This window comes from Carassius gibelio, chromosome B5 (genome assembly GCF_023724105.1).
Source record: "Carassius gibelio isolate Cgi1373 ecotype wild population from Czech Republic chromosome B5, carGib1.2-hapl.c, whole genome shotgun sequence".
NCBI classification, from domain to species: Eukaryota; Metazoa; Chordata; class Actinopteri; order Cypriniformes; family Cyprinidae; genus Carassius; species Carassius gibelio.
Genome location: NC_068400.1, coordinates 22,103,286 through 22,120,557, shown reverse-complemented (window position 1 = coordinate 22,120,557; position 17,272 = coordinate 22,103,286). Strand labels below are relative to the sequence as shown.

General features: G+C 37.4%; 1 protein-coding gene across 2 annotated transcripts in view; it reads right to left on the bottom strand.

The window, feature by feature from the left end:
• The window catches only part of LOC127957257 (transmembrane protein 132E), a 291,668-nt gene that overhangs the window by 73,130 nt on the left and 201,266 nt on the right, over window positions 1–17,272 (bottom strand). The window contains exons 1-2 of one of the 2 annotated variants that reach the window (XM_052555711.1): window positions 14,210–14,790; window positions 12,408–13,335 (exon numbers count right to left, since the gene is read on the bottom strand). In XM_052555711.1, the coding sequence (XP_052411671.1) occupies window positions 12,408–13,335; window positions 14,210–14,279 (998 nt within the window). In that variant the 5' untranslated portion in view covers window positions 14,280–14,790. Of the gene's footprint in view, window positions 1–12,407; window positions 13,336–14,209; window positions 14,791–17,272 lie in introns of those variants that run through there. The other variant, XM_052555712.1, reaches the window with a different exon arrangement.

The following is a 17,272-nucleotide window of genomic DNA, read 5'->3' as shown; positions in this document are numbered from 1 at the left end:
ATTTCAAGTTTAAATAAGTACCGATTTGAATTTAAAAATCTACTCATTCTTTTCTTTGTCAGTTTTCTTGCAATTAAAATCATATTATGGTCAGATAGACCAGTAACCAAATTATATGTTTTTATGATTCTGTCAGGTTTGTTAGCGAAAATTAAATCTATTAGTGTTTGAGTATTCCTGGTGATACGCGTAGGGGTTTCAATCATTTGAATAAAATCATGTTTAGACGCAAGATTTTTCAGTTTTTTCCTGCAATGTTTGTCTATCCAATTTATATTAAAATCACCGAAGACGAGCACCTCATTCTTCTGCTTAAAATTTTTAAACATCGCATCCAAGTTTTCACAAAGCGTTGCAGTGCATGCCGAGGGAGGATTATATACCACTAAAATATAAAATTGCATACTTTGCGACAATATTACATTAATACATAGACATTCAGTTGACATATCAACAGTTGGATACATTTGCTTTGCGTTGAACGTGTCCTTAATATAGATCAGTACACCCCCACCCCTTCCCACTGTTCGGTCCCTTCTAAAACATGTATACCCCGGAACATCGATTATACTAGTTGGAATTTTATCATGCAGCCAAGTTTCGCTAATACATAGAAAATCGACGTTGGACTCAGACAACAATATCCTGATCTCATCTCGCTTGGGAAATAAGCTTCTGATATTTAAATGACCTCCTAAAATACCTTTAGGCTTTGCCGTGGAATCCCAAACCACTCTGGCATGATTAACAGTCTGAAAGAATAAAGTTTGTCTCTGTTTAGTCAATACTTGTGTTTGGAGTGATCTTACTTTGTCGGGGACAGTTCTTATTCGCCGACCAGCACTGTTAGCTGAGCGGTTCAGGGAACTCGCAAAGGCCAGCTTGTTATCCACCGTCGCGCCGGCCCCAGTCAACCCCTCAACCGCGCAGGTCGTTCTCTCCGCCTGCTCCGCCGTCCCTCCAACATCGCGGAGCTGCACGTTCAGGTCCCCGCGCCAGGCTCCGTCCTCGCCGGCGAACAGAGACCGGCCATCCGCGAGCACTCCAGGTAGTAAGGAGCCGATCGAACCAGTGTCATCCAGGGCAAGAAACTCCACTCGCTGGCGGGGAAGGAGGCCCGCCGCGCCATCAACAGGTGCACCCACAGATGCACCCACAATGCCCGGGCCTGGATTGAGCTGCACATCTCCCGCCAGCAGTACCAGAAGGAAAAGGTATGATGCCGCATAGGATTTGTTTGCTTTAATGCAGTTGGAGTAACATTTTGTTGTGCGTAAAGTGCGCCTTGGATCAAAGATTAAAAAGGAACGGTAAATGATGAGTTGTCCATATCCGAAGTCGTACAGTTGTATTTTCTGGGGAAAAAGGCTTATTTGATAATTTCTTACAAACTCTGATTGGGTTCTGGATTTTAAGAAACCAGTCTTAGAGGCAAAAAATGTGAAAAATACCGCTGTAGTGCAGATGAACAGCAGGTAGAGACTCAAGTAGAGACTCAGATGGCATTGATTGTTTGTGTGCCGTCTCTGGCGTTCAGGTTGTTTCTGATCAAAACGCGCACATATACTTTGATTTTTGTTAGATATCAGCGGTGATTGCATCGGTGTTAAAAGCTTAACCAACCAATATTTAAGATGTGTGGATCTAACGAAGAGATGAGTAAGTCTGGAAGAAAGTGCAGCAAACACGGAGCCCCACCAACCGTGTGTGCGCGCCATATTCCTCATATTCAAATAGACCAGTCCACCTCATGACTTGATTAAGTCTACAGACCTACTTTTGGTTTATCCTAATAATTCCCCAAATTCTGGGACATTCCATACATTATTCCATAATTTTAAATTATGTTATTTAAAAAAAAGAAGGGAAAAAAAGTGAGAAGCACATAATTAAGTTACAAAAACAAAAATAAAAGGTAATTCAAAATATAATATAGTAATACAGTATATAATACTAAAATAACTATTTGGAAAGCTGCACTGACTAGAAAATGAGTTTTCTTTGCAAAGTCATCTTTAAAGTAGAGGTTAATTAATGTGTGCTGTTATGTGCCCGTGGTGTATTAATTAAAGGCTGTTCATTAATAGACCTAGGCCCTGTCCCACATCCCTAAGTTCTTTGTTGTCACATTTTAGTGACATGCTGCATAAAGTGTTAGGTAGGTGTCTGCTGTGGATCAAGCATAAGCAAAAGGTTACATCAAAGGCACAGAGTGGCCACAATGGGGTGCTTATGTGCACCCTTCTGAAACGTAAAATGTCAGATTGGACACCCTATGGTCTTTTGGACCTCAAGGACACAATGCAAAACAGCAAGTACACATTAAATTGCAGCACTGTGCTGGTGGGGACACTCAAACAAACACAAATGTTTTATGAACTTTGTTGGGAGACCAACCTTTGTTACAGTTACATGCATATTAAACTGGAAAAAAGAAAATGTTATATAACAGAAGATTTACACACTTTTACCTTAACCACAGTAGCTCATTTGTACACATCACACTGTCAGAATGTAGCAGAGATTAAGGGAATTCAAATTAATATCAATTTCATGACAGATTAACCAATTATTCAACAGGAAGTGTTCTTCAGGAACGTTCACAGTCAGAATAACAGCTTGATTGCTGTACATGAGCACATGGCAAAATTCACTGCAGAATTGAAGTGTTTCTTTATAGCTATAATGACTCTGCTCTCTGGTAAGTTCCTTGGTAAGCTAAGGCTTTCAACAATATTTATTTAGGTCGATCTTTAAAGACCCCATTAATTTACTTGTAGAGTGCAGTTCTTTCCTGTTACCATATTTCCTGTTGAAACAGGAAGTTGGAGAGGGAGAAAAAAAATGGTGAATTGTAAAAATTTTGGCTATTCTTATATATATCTAATCTCTCTCTCTCTCTCTCTCTCTCTCTCTCTCTCTCTCTCTCTCTCTCTCTCTCTCTCTCTATATATATATATATATATATATATACACACACACATTAGAATACGCCTGCATGGAGATAACATCAAAGCTAACACACATGGATTAAATACTACAAAATTCCCTTTTTAATACAATCTCAAACCAGCCTAAGAATGTCTCACAGCATGGGCAAGCTGTTTTTTTTTTCTTCTGTGTCTTAGCTAAAAAGATGGATTCATTAAACTACATTCTGTGTAAAACAGCGCAGTTAACATTAGTCCTTTCCAAATGGCACAATTACTTGTTTCCTTGACCTTTGACTGTATGTGTTCATTAGCCACAAGAACATAGGGTGTAAAATTTGTCATTTTAGTATTAAGAAGGGTCCCTAAGAGTGACCTCTTTGTGTGTGCTATACATTAGTTTGTGTGCCAACAAAGTGCGGATAAGCTAGCCTAGCTTTGCTTTTGGCAAACGGAATCTAACTTTTATGTTGTTGGTTGTGTTTTTAAGATGGTATCAGAGAAAACGGAAACTGTGTGTGTTCTGACTGTGATGTATTTGCATGAGGTCAATTTTAAAATCTGTTTCTGCATCATCAAAAAGGTAAACATATGTTGGTTAGTGTAGTGAGAAGCGTTTAGCTTCTATCTTGGTCAGACTTAACCAAGCGGGGAAGAAAGTGCCGTAAATGTAGCACAATAAGATTTCAATTGACTTTGACAGAATGGTGCTGCATGACCAATTTGCTGTAATGATATAATCCTTGGCGGCACAGACGGCCATGTTTTATGAGCAAAAGAACTTGGCAAGTAAACCATACTGTTTTGCCAATACTGCTATTGCAAACATAAAATTAAGTGGCATCCTCAGGTGACAGCAGTTGTGTCGCTTTATACAAGTTTTATTTGAGTAAAGCTCTGAATTCATTTCTCCAAAGACATTATAATACCAAACCAAGGTCTTGAAAATTGATGCTTAAGTTAACAACCCCTTAAGCTCAATGAGTAATTTTATATGTGATATATTGTAATTAAGAAGGCCTTGGTATGATCGAAAGGATTGTAATGTAAACACAACTGACCTTGTGTGCCGAATCTGTGTAAGTTTGGCGGTATGCAGGAGGTGGGACACTCAGCCTTTACTCAAGTATGTTAAATGAGAGGATGAAGACTGCATTTGATTCAAATCTGTCTGTTTTAGCACTTAAATTTATCATCTGAAGGATAAGAGGTGCGGGAGAGAACAAGAGACCTTTCTCCTTTGAGAATAATAAATGTCATGTCGCATTTCAAACCGTCGATTAGCAGTTCCTAAATGTTACAGCCAGCATTTAAAAAAAGTTCAATATCTTCTAAAAAAAAATCATAGAAAAAAAGTCCACAGGCAAAAAGACCTTTCATGTAAATTATTTCTTCTTCATTCTTCTTTCATTAATTTAGCTTGTCTTGTTGTAGTAATTGATGTTCTGGCAAATCTCTACAACCTCGTTGTTTCATTGTGAACACAACATTACCTAAAATAAAATTATGCAATAAACTAAAATGCTCCCCCCACCCCAATTCTTTTTAGTGAATCGGTTTGTTTGGATCAGAAATAAAAAAATCAATTTTGAGTCCTTGCATGACACTGAATGTCAATTTTCTTGTAATGAAACAGAAGCAGCAACAGATCTCTCATTCTATGTTGTGATGAACAATTGAATGTAATGAATTATGAAAAAGAAAATGTAGGGCTGGGATTTGTTCCTATGTTGTTTGTTGATTAGATTTTGAAATTGCAGATGTGTATGGGCTGGGTTTAAGTGGATAAAATGTTTGGAGAAGCCTAATATATTGTATGTCTCCAGAGAGAAGTCTGTCATTTTCATCAGATGACAGAGTATTAACATTCTGATCAAACAAGGTACAACAAGCCAACAAAATAAAACACACATGGACGAATATTTCACAAATAGAACTATAACATGCATTTATAAAACAGATGAGAGCGTGAATTTCATTTCATGCCAATTTTAATTGTATTTTAAGTAATTGATTTGTGAAGTTTAAACTTTTTTTGAGTTGGATAAATACTGCTCTGATTTATTTAATTAAATGAAATGTAAATATTTAATTAAGTAGAATAAATAATTACTTTGAATAATTATTAAATACAATTTGCTGCCTGTTTAAACTGCTTCAATATAGTGGTTAACAGCTTGTAAATGTAGCCAACCACTTGCCTGCTAAACCACTTCCAATTATGTGTAGCAAAGTTGCTTCCCCAGTGCTAATTATCCGTTGTTAAACGTTTCCTCGTAAGGCACAAATAACCACAAGCTTGAGGTGAATGTTCGCACAGGTGGTGCGTTTAATTAAACTTTTTTTATGGCAGAAATAAAAAAAAATCTAAGTGATGGCTATAAAAATGTAAGACTATGGGTGCGGTGAGCAGTGGCCAATGTCAGTGGGCCTTGGAATGGGGCATTGTGGGTGATTGCTACGCTGACGAGAGCGAGTGTGACGAGTCCAGATGTGGCTGACCAGCAGAGCATAGTAGCATTGAGGTGACACCTCGTTGAGTCGCCCAATCAGATGTGACGACAGCAATGACACATCCCATAAGAAGCGTGGGGACAATAGGGCTCACTAAACACAATGAGCTATAGAACACAGTGCGACGATACACGACCTTCAGGCAATGTAGGTTTTTTTTTTGAGAGGACTAAACCTTCCGCAGAGTAATTGGAATATATGTGCTTTCATAACCTTCACCCTGTGCTACAAACATCATGATAACTCATGGATTGTTTTGCGTCTGGCAGCCGCTCTGTTGTCTCTAACGGCTAGCTTGTATTCCTTTAAAAGTTACAGTCCTCTCATATATCGTTTATCTTGTCATAGATAGATGGATGTGAGCTGGAGCTGAAACATGCGGTCAACTCTCCTTTCACTAAGTTGCTCTGATACACAAATGTTAACATCTCCATCATTTCTGGCATATTGAGACAATGGACGCCAGTTCTTGAATATAATTTATGAATTCACTAAGGCGTAAGATAAAAATGACAAAGACATGCAGAAAACATTGTTTCAGCCTCAGCATACTGCCATGATCAAATGACTATGATAACAGAATTCATTAACCCAATAAAGCCTACTGTATCTTATTTGATATGCAAATTTGTGATCAAGACTTTGCTACAAAACCTGCTGTACATTATTAACAACATGCCTTGCATTGTCTGTTTGATAGTTTACACTTTTTAGCAAGCAAACAGCCTAAAGTATAATTATTTATTATGTTTAGTATGTATTTCAAGATAAACACGTACTAGATTAAAGGAACTCAGGTTTCCTTGATCATACTTGATCTCAATCAGTCATCATGGAATTGCATTGTATTACGTTTTACACCTCACAATAACATCATTGAAATAACATCTTACTAAAACATGTAATTATATGTATTTTATGCAAGTATTCTGTTATGCTGTTATTCAGATCTGACTGGCCTTACTTATTAATTCTTATGTATTTTGTATATCATGTTACATGAGCCATAAAAGCCTTGTGTATCATTTAAGGGGAAGCATTTTTTACCAACTTTTTTACCAATAGCCTAACCTGTTCCATTTACATTTTTCTGACTATCTTTCATATGTCAGGCCTTACAGTGTTGTATATGTATGCAAAGGATGAGTTGGGCAATAAAGAAATGAGTTCGTTGATAAAGAAACAGCATGCTGTTTTTCCATTATTACTTCACCGTTTGCTATCCAAATCTTTATGTGAAATGTGAATGCAATTTATTTTCATGGCTTGAAAAAAAAAAAAAAAAAAAAGTTCAAAACTAATGCAAACTGTGATCAGAACTTGATTTAGCATACACAAAGTGCAGTCTGACTTCCACAATGCGATGGCTTTGTTAAGGTGCTCAGAATGTTGCTATGCAGTTTCTAAGCTATTTTGAGTTGTTGCTGCTTAGTGGTTACTAAGGAGTTTAGGGTTGTTGCTTACTGGCTTAAATCCATGGAGTCCACCTCTCGTCTCTTATTTCTCGTCATTTAATATTGACTCATTCAATGCATATTTAAGAGGTTGTTTTGACAGTTTTATCATCTGCAAGCCGAAGAGATAAATAATAGCAACAGCTCTTCAGAACATGATTCATGTCTGTAGATTCACACCAATATGCTAAATTAATAAACACTAACTAACCATATTCTGATAACTACTCTGGCCAAGGAACAAGGTGACAGGCCAACTATTCTGTATTCAACAGCTCTGCATTCAGCTTGAAAACATTACATTTAGAATTGTTTCATGACCTCCTGGGTAGGCAAATGATTGAATGTTGCTACTGTTTTTTGCCTCACAACATCTGTTTGTCTGAATTGCTGGGAACCGATTGTACACGTTCTAATGTAGTCAATTTAATTTAAAAGACATTTAAATGCTAATAAGATACTCACAACAATCTTGTATTGCCTCAACAGCTCTGAAGTAGCCCCCTGGCAGACCCAAATATTGTGATTTTTTTTCTCAGTGGTTAGACATACAATACACTGTTTTTCATTATTATTCCGCAACGGTGAGCTGGTCATTTTTACTCTGCGATGACTAGGGGGTCGACACTGTCAATGTAATATTTCTCCATGATTAATCCTTTTAAGATGCAATCTCTGTAAATAACAGATAAAAACAGCTGAAGATCTTAAACTGTAGGAAAAATGAAAGGAACCTGATGGTGGGAAGGAATGTGAAGTGGGTGGCGACTTCAGCTGAGCTTAATTCATATTTAAAGAGTTCCTTTATTACATCTTTAATAGCCTTTTTTGTTGGTATCCCTCAACTTTTGGCTCCCAGCACAGTTTAATTCACCTCCCATTGAGTTGACTGGCTCAGAGCTCTCAACTTGAGACTTTCATCTCCTTTCTTTCTGCCCAAGCTTTTATTGCTCTTCAGCTTTTCCTTGGAGAATTAATGCCACCATATTGGACCACAAAACTCCAATACGAGTGCATAAAAGTATGAGGTCAGAGAGATTTACTGTTTGGAATTTAATATCATAGCAAACTGAAAAACTACTGCAGATGAACTTTCATTAAAGATATTAGGTTGGCAAAAAGGTATTAAATCATTCCCTCATGACATGGAATAGAAATTAGGCAACTGCTTCTTTACAATATCAATCAGGTTGATGGCACTTTTTGCCAAAATGCCCCGGGATGAAGATAACTCTTCCAGATTTCACTTCCAAACTAAGGATAATTCTCTACATATGCCATAACATTAAGAGGATTAGGTTTACAAAATGGATCATGATGCTCGTAGTGACAAGCAGCAATGTACTCTGTCACTATCTGGAAATATCACTTTGATATGCCCACATCTGCTCTGTAATTTTAACAGGTTTTTCTTTTAAAGGATGACATATAATATTGATGTGTGCACGATTTATTAATTCGTTCCCTCAATGTATTTAAACGTGTACACTATTACTATAGCGTTCGTACATTGTTGCCAACTTAGCAATATTGCTGCTAAATTTAATTTCAATTCAGTATCAATTTACTTATAAGGCACAACCAAACACAACTACCATTGACCAGTGTACTGTACAAAGTAACCAACCACAAACAGAATTAAAAACAAAGACAAGGATAACAAATAGAACTAAAACACAGGGCTAGAGCAATGCAAATCAAAAATAATAAGCCAGATCAAATCAAAATGTTTTTAACCTGGATTTAAAATGGATAGTGTAGGGGCAGTTCTGATTTCTGCCGCAAGACTATTCCAAAGTCTCAGAGCAACTACGGTGAATGCTCAATCACCCCTAGACTTGAGTCTGGATGTAGGAACCACTAAGAGCCTTAAGTTGGCAGACCTTAGAGCTCTTGTGGGTTGGTGGACTATTAACCGGCCCGAGAGGTAATAAGGTGCTAAACCATTTAAAGACTTAAAAACCAATAAGAGCACTTTAAAATTAATCCTGTAGTGCACAGGTAACCAATGTAACAACTGCAGGACAGGAGTGATGTGCTCACTTTTTGAACTCCCGTCAGGACTCTGGCAGCCACATTTTGAACCATCTGAAATTTAGCAGCTTTTCACAATAACCTAGCATCTTTTTCTTCCAAAAGCACCTAGCAACAAATTTAGTTATTTTTAACATTTATTTGGCAACTTTTAGCAACTTTTGACAAGTGACTCAAACGATAAAAAGGCACACATTTTCCATTTAAATTACACAGAATGAGGAAGCCAAAGATGCATAGTAGTACACATTTCATGTGAATTAAGTTAGCTGCTATTAGCAATTGCTCAATTTAATAATAATAATTCAATAATTTAATAGTTGTTCATTTATGATACACCTTGTTAGTAGCTTGTACCTGCGATTGTTGGTCAGTTAGTACACTGTAAAAAAAATATCTAGAAGAATGGAAAAGGTGCTATTAATTTTAAGGGTTGCAATGAAATGAAAATTCTTGGCCGAAGCCGAACAAGATTAAACACTGGGCCGAAGGCCGAAGGCCAAATACCGAATACGGAACACAGGTTTTCACATTTTCCCAACTCACATTTTTGGAGTTGCTTCTTTTTCTCTGCTTTTATTTTGGCAGGAATATCTCAGTGCTTCTTTTTGCTGACAACAGCATGCAGATTAAAAAATTATTCTCATTATGAATTTGGAAAGATGTTTGTCGCACGTATCACTTACTACAAAAACGTTACAAAGCACCTGACGAGTAACAAGTCCAGTGCAGATTTTCCTCTCGCTTTGGACTTTGAACCCTTGCGCCGCAAGCTCATGCAGTGCTGTCAGAATGTAATTTGTACGTGCGTTTGAAAACATCATATTCTGCAGTTTATTTGCTAATCGTTTGAAGTAATTTCGTGATTTCAGTCATCATACAGTAACCTAACCACCAGCATCAGCCACCTCTTTTTCCCATCGGATACATGATGCAGCACAAAACAGTCTCTCACTGTCGGTGCTTTGTGCTTGTAATTAGTTCTGCGTCTTTCTCTGATAGTTTTAAATACTATCACACTGCCGACATGTTTGCTGCATTAGTGTGTGTCTCTATTTGATCGCGTTAGTCATTGTTCGGTACATATTATTCAGCCTTTTTGCTTTTTCGGCATTCGCTTATATCATATTGGTTGCCGAATATTCTGTGCATCCCTAGTAATTTTCATACCTTCATATTAACAAAGTAGATTGTGCCCTATTTGTACAGATATTTTCGTAGAGTGTAGCATACTAACTAACTGATAATACACTGCTTAAAACTATAATTGTTCAGGGCTGTGTTTTTCAATAATGATTGATCTTAGTTCTTAAGAGTCATTTTACGATCATTCCCAAAAAATGCACTTAACGCAATCGCACGTAGCTGTGCTTTAAGTTCAACTTAAAAATTGCTATCCATTTGTCATGTGCTGAAATGTCACCTAACAGAATGAGTCGTAATTGTAATAAACACTAGTTTATTGAAATGTCAACGTAATGCTGTGTTCCAGACAACTCGGATATAATAACAATTATATTATATTATATTTACATGTATAATATTGTTACATAATAATATACAATATACTTTATACAAAAAATATATTATAGTATGTAATATCTATTGTAGATACATTATTTTGGGGTCCAATACACTGGTTCTTGTGCACATCATTAAGTCATTGAAATATTTTTTTCCCTCAGTCTTTGAAGCATTTTTCCTATATTACTTCTTTTATTTCTTTTATTTATTTTTTTTTATTTTTTTTGGTTGAGTTTCAATTTAGATGAATTACTTTATTTCTGCCCTTTTTAATTATTTAATTTATATATATATATATATATATATAAGTAATAAAGTGTACAATAAAGTACGATCAAAATTTTATATTATAATCACATTTCACTTGAATAAAGTTATAATAAAGTTGTAATCTGCCGACTTTCCTGCAGGTGACCACATAAATCTGTCTTCTTACGATGCACTTAGGGCTTTACAATTACTCCAGAGGTCTCATATATCTACAATGATTTTAAGGTGCTAATTAAGTTACGATGCTTTTGGAAAAAAAAAAACCTGTAATACTAACATCAGTCATACAATAGTTTTCAGGAACTTATTAGGCTTACGAAGCTTTTGGGAATGTGCAGTTTTACTAGTTTACTAACTAATAATAATAATTAAAAATTTAATTTTAGGCCCTAATTGTTCAAAATTTGTAAGTATTCAATAATTCAATGTTATATTTAAAAATACAGTTATTTATATTTGAATATTATATTACAAAATAATATTACATACTGTATATAAAAAACATTTTTTGCTCAGATTTGAAATAGTGACAATTTTGTGTTGTAATTATGTAATGATGTCATCGTGCAATGATATTACAATGTCATTTAGAAACTTTTAGTAACAAACTGACCTTCTTTTAGCAACTTCCAATGAAAATTAGTTGTCAACACTGAATGCACCCCCCATTATTGTTCTTCAGTACAGGTGCAATCCATAAAGTCAAACAATAATACAGCCTACATAAAACTATATAATACTCCACACACTGCAACATCTTCTGGTGCATAATGACTGTCAGGCTTCACAAAAAAAAAAAAAAAAAAAAAAAAAAAAAAAAAAATTATATATATATATATATATATATATATATATATATAAAATGGGTCTACTCTGTAGACACACACACTAAAGTTTAGACTATGTCAGATAAAACTTAATGAACTATACTTGCTAAGGCTACACTACAGTTCTGCCTGCTTCTGTTCGGGTTAATTAGTTATCGAAGCCTAATTAATTTATGGTGAATTTCTAAATTGAAGTCTGTGAGTTTCCATTACAATTAGAAAGACTCTGTTTATTAAGTGTTCCTTCTACATGCCTCGAAGAGCAGCTAATATCCTATCTCCCCTCCCATTTATCTCATAAAAAAAAATCCTCCTCTTTCAAAGATTTAAAGAATAAATTTACTACACAAGAACCATAACCCTCTTATTTGGTTGACGATGAGAAATAAAATAAAACACACAGGCCAGATGAGAAATATGCCTCATATCCCCATGGCCCTAATTCGACAAGAACTGGGTCAAGCTCATGATAAATTTAATTTGAACAGATGTCAATTAATACCCTTTATGTCTTTACTTTGAAAAGCAGAATCCTTCTCACAATTTCCTAAAGCCTGGCACTCCACTAGAGATTTAGTTAGATCCTCTTGTGCCTCGTCTCTTGGAAATCAGTTTTCACCTTGTAAGGAATCTGAGTCAATGAGATTTTTTTCCCAACTCTCAAATAAAGACAATGAATGACACAAGAATAAATTGTGACGTGGTGCATATGTACTGCTATGCATAAATGGCAGTGCATATGCAATAGCTATGCAATAACTTATAGTTAATAAGAAGAATTTGCTTTTTAATACATATAAGCCCTGCTAGGACACCCCATGCATACGTAAATAAGAAATAAGAAAATAACTAACTTGAGTGTAAACTGCTCCACAGTAGAATTTGGGACCAGGAGCAGGTAGATGTTGAGGGTCTCTCCTGGTTTTAATGGCCTCTCTGGTAGCCTCAGAAAGAGGTTCTTGTCGAGCTGCTTGTCTACCACCAGTTGTTCCTGGCTGGGCGGGTACAAACTGATGCTCCCAATACGGAGAAGGGGTTGTTGGGATGAGTTCTCCCCTCTGGATGGCCCTCCTCTGCGTGGGTAGCTATCCCCACATTCATCATTGCTGTCTGGATCATGGAGGGTATAGTAAAGCTCTACTTGAAGGGTCTCTCCGCTCAACTCAAGCCCATCTGTCCCTGAGGACTTTCTGCGACCCAAAGGCGCTACATTAACATTAAACCAAGTGGAAGGGAGATCCAGTTGGGCCAAGCACTGCGCTAGATTCCCTTGAAGTCTGCAGGATGTTTTGATTTCTCGAACATCTCTAAAAGCATGCAGTCTCACACATGGAAGCTTGTCCTGAAACTTGAAGTCATCCCAATCCCGTCCTGCAATATAGAACAGAACCCGAACCAGTGGGTTACTAGCAAAAACTCTCGATTGTACAATAAAAGCCCGGACCTTCCAGTTGACTGTCAGTCTTCCAGGAATGTCCAAAGGACTTGACGGCTGCAGTAGGTCCTTGGACAACGTCTGGTCTTGGGTGAAAGGTCCAAGTGAGATGTTGATTGCAGGAAGCTCCTTAGTCTGGAAGACCACAAAGCTTTCTGAACGCTGAAGAGGGTGTCCATGTTGGCTGTTATATGGTTGAACTCTGTTCTCTTGGAGAAAGAAGGCCAACTGTGTGTTGGAGAGCTTAAAGTTGGCAGGGAGGTAAACCTCTGGTGGGCTGGAGGTGGTACTAGGAACCGGGACACTGAAGAGGGCATCTGAACTGGTAGGAGAAACTTTACCAGCAACTGCAAAGACAAGAAAGCAAGAAAAAATACAGTTATATATGCACTGACAAAAGACAGTATTAGCCAATAATTGGAACAGCTAGCACATCGGTTTAAGATCAGTAGAGCAGATTCAAGAATTCAAGAACTCTAAGGTTCAAGGAACCCTGCACAGAACCCTTAAGTTGGCACTTAAGTGGGAACTTTATACAGCTTTACAAGGAAAGACCCTTGAGTTACATTCCTGCAAGTGGCTCTTGATAGAAAAAAAAAACTACTAGAAAATTACAGGCATCAATGTGCTGGCTTTATTACAACTTATTTCTGCATAAAAAAAAAATAATTCAAGAATTTTTCTGCACCTGCTGGGGGCGGTTAAATATTCTCTAATTTGCAAGAAAGTGAATGCTTGTTCTCCTTTTCATGCCTTCTGAGATAAGTTGGCTCCGACAATAGACACTGATTAATGGCATGCAAGAGTGTGAGGTTTCAGATAAGACGGATCTGTATAAATTCAAATAATGAGCAACAAATTCATACAGTGAATACAGTGCCTTCAAAGAGAGGACAGTGCTGGTCATTTTGAACAGAAATTCACACTATTTGAGCTGAAATATTGACTTGAATGCAACGGTTTGTCCGATAACATATTGTACACAGAAGACATCATTGATCTCTATTTCTTGGGCTTCTAAGATTAACTACCTAAGACTACATGCCCAATCGATTGTTGAGAAACTTCAATGCACCGATCATAATCTCCCTGTACTGGAGAGAAATGGACACTTGAACTGTAACATTTAAAGCAAAGTTGACTATTATAAGAATAAAAGTATAAATCTTTCAAAGCTATAAAAACTTGCCCTCACAAATCAGTTAAAACAGTAAAACATACTTATCATAATGACAAGTCGAAAAGAACAGAGAATCCATGGCAAATCCACTTGAACAACAAAATGTCCCATATTCCACAAATGCTTTGCATTTAAACAGGGTACTTCACAACTTGAATTACTTCATAGGTACACACACACAAAAAGTATCCATGCAGCTAAAGCCAAACCACAGACAATTTTGATAGCTGCAGATCAAGCTCAGTTCAAGCTTTGGAAACCTGCTCAAAGTCTCCAAACTTGAAAGCACATGAGTAGTATCCTCTCAGTAGTAATCCAACTGTATCCAGAGCTTGCTCAAAGATCTGAGAGAGACTGATCACTTGTGCCTGTTGGGAGGCTCCGAAAGCACCTCCTGCCCTGCTGCATGATCGGAGTTAGTCCACACTAACATTCACTCACTCAATGTATTCTCCGCAGTTCCTATTTGAGTGTGACTCCTCCTATCAGATCCCGTTCTCCTCTCACAGCCCGAGACAAAGCCTAGACACCGCCCTGTCTCACCACACCTCACCTCAAACTGTAATAAACTCTTTAGCTCTCATTTACAGCCAGTGCAAAAGCACTCCTCCCAGGGCACCACCGTGGCAGACTACAAACTACCCTATTACATTCATCTTCTCCCACTGGACGTGTTGAGGCAGACTCTGAATGTGTCTGTGTGAGGGAGAGTGTATTTGTTAGGGGGGCTGGGTTTGGGGGAGGGATGCACAGCTTGAGCGCCTTCAGGCAAAGAGTCGGGGATTAGTAGGAAGACCATTGATGAATTAGCTCTCTTCCTTTCCTCGTCCAGCAGCCTCTGCAGGACACATTTCAATTGAGATGGGGGGTGGGGGGTGGGGGTTGAAGGTGGTGGATTGTCTACATTCCAATTGCCCAGAGAGTTCTCGGGAGCTCAGCGAAGCTGGGACGATGCTCTGTGCCAAGCTACGCTACTACTATGACAAAAGAAAAGTCTACACAAAGAGCAGCCAAATATAATTAACATTTCTGATCAGTGCATTCCTGAGCCAGAATGTGACTTATCGTGTGCCACTTTCTGTGATGACATTCATCATCATGCTCCACCGGAAAAGGCTCAGATTATAAAAGCCAGAAGATTAGGTTTCACTCAAGATCAGAGGTTTGAACACATTTTGGTGTGGTTATGGCCTGTGGAAACAGATATGAATACCTCTTAAAGGGATTAGCTAATGCCTCCGAACGGCAATCCATTACAAACACATTAAACACCAAAGAGCTCCTCTCAACTACTTTTTTTTTTTTTTCTCTAGACACAGGCAGTCTAATGTATATATTTCAATAACATCATCATATTATGTGCTTGCAGTACCCATAGGGATAGATAATATTAGAGGTCACCGATTCAAATATATCGTGGCCATCACTACCGTATTTTCCGGACTATAAGTCACACTTTTTTTCATAGTTTGGCTGGTCCTGCGACTTATAATCAGGTGCGACTTATTTATCAAAATTAATTTGACATGAACCAAGAGAAATGAACTAAGAGACATGAACCAATAGAAAACATTACCGTCTACAGCCGCGAGAGGGCGCTCTATATTGCTCAGTGCTAATGTAGTCTACACTGAGCAGCATAGAGCGCCCTCTTGCGGCTGTAGACGGTAATGTTTTCTCTTGGTTCTAAATAAATGCGACTTATAGTCCAGTGTGACTTATATATGTTTTTTTCCTCATCATGATGTATTTTTGGACTGATGCGACTTATACTCAGGTGCGACTTAAAAATATGGTACATAGGCTCTGCACGGTGTCAAAAAGAAGGCACATATGGGACTACAACATGACACCAAAAATCCACCACGATCCATCTTACCAGCCCCACTAATAGACCTCTGGCTATAGTGGAGTGTCGACTGCTGTTGCTGAACTCAGTAACAGGATACACATCTGTTGGTCAATGAGTGTGGCTCGATACAATCCTGGGGGCTTTCTGCAGCTTTTTAGCCACAGCCTTATGAGAGATAATGGAATCGTCATGTGTAATACGTCTTTGAAATCCTGGAGTTTCACAGTTTAATTTAACTCGCCATTACTGTCATTTTTCTCTGTAATCCCACACTTATTTATTTTATTTTTATTTTTTTGCCACATGGGAATGTAAGATGCTGGAAGGAAAATAAGAAATTCCCCACAAGCATGCAGATTTCTTTTGAAATAATCTGTCTAGTGGGGCAATTGCTCTAGGAAATAATCCATAAAGCTTTTCCTTAAAAAAAAAAAAAAAAAAAAAATGACAACAATCAGCATTAGAAAAGAAATCCCCCCACCCACGTGCACACATTATGAAAGTGTGTGCAACCTACATTTGCAATCTTGATGCTGTTGTTCATTTCAGAGTCTGATCAAGTCTGAAAATGCTTAAATGGCATTGCATTTCCTGGGTTGAATTACTGAACAAATTGAACAGGGTAGTGTGGTAATTAATGAGCTGTACCTCAGAAACATCTCTATAAAGAGACAGGAGAAGTGCTAGTGGAATTGTTCCATTTGAATTATTGCATTCGAGTGTGCCCAAAGGAAATGCGCAGAGAGGAAACTGAATGAAGAAGAGGCAGTAAGAATACAAGATGTGACAGTTGATCAAAGATTGGGATGATGCAATTTGAAAGGTAAATCACCATATGACAGCTAAAGAGAATGCAACGTTTGATTTGCAAAAAACTAAAATATACATAATTAATATACATAACAGATCATCTATAACTGCTGATTGTTTCATTTGATACTGTAATAATTAAATTTTAATAAGTACAATTAACATTGATATACTTTTTGCGGGGGTGGGTGTCCCCCTGCGATCTCAGGTTATATATTGCGGTTACATGCGTCTACAGAAACCAGTACATTGAACAACTTCACATTCTTAGCATGGAAAACAAAACTGTAATATTTTGTATAAACTGTTTATAGAATGGATTCACAGCATTACAATGCTCCCATTATGTTATAATCACTAAAGCTGCTACTGCAAAATGAGGTGAAATATAAAACATTTATTTGCGTATCTATATCTGTGCTTCGGATTGCTGAAATCTCAT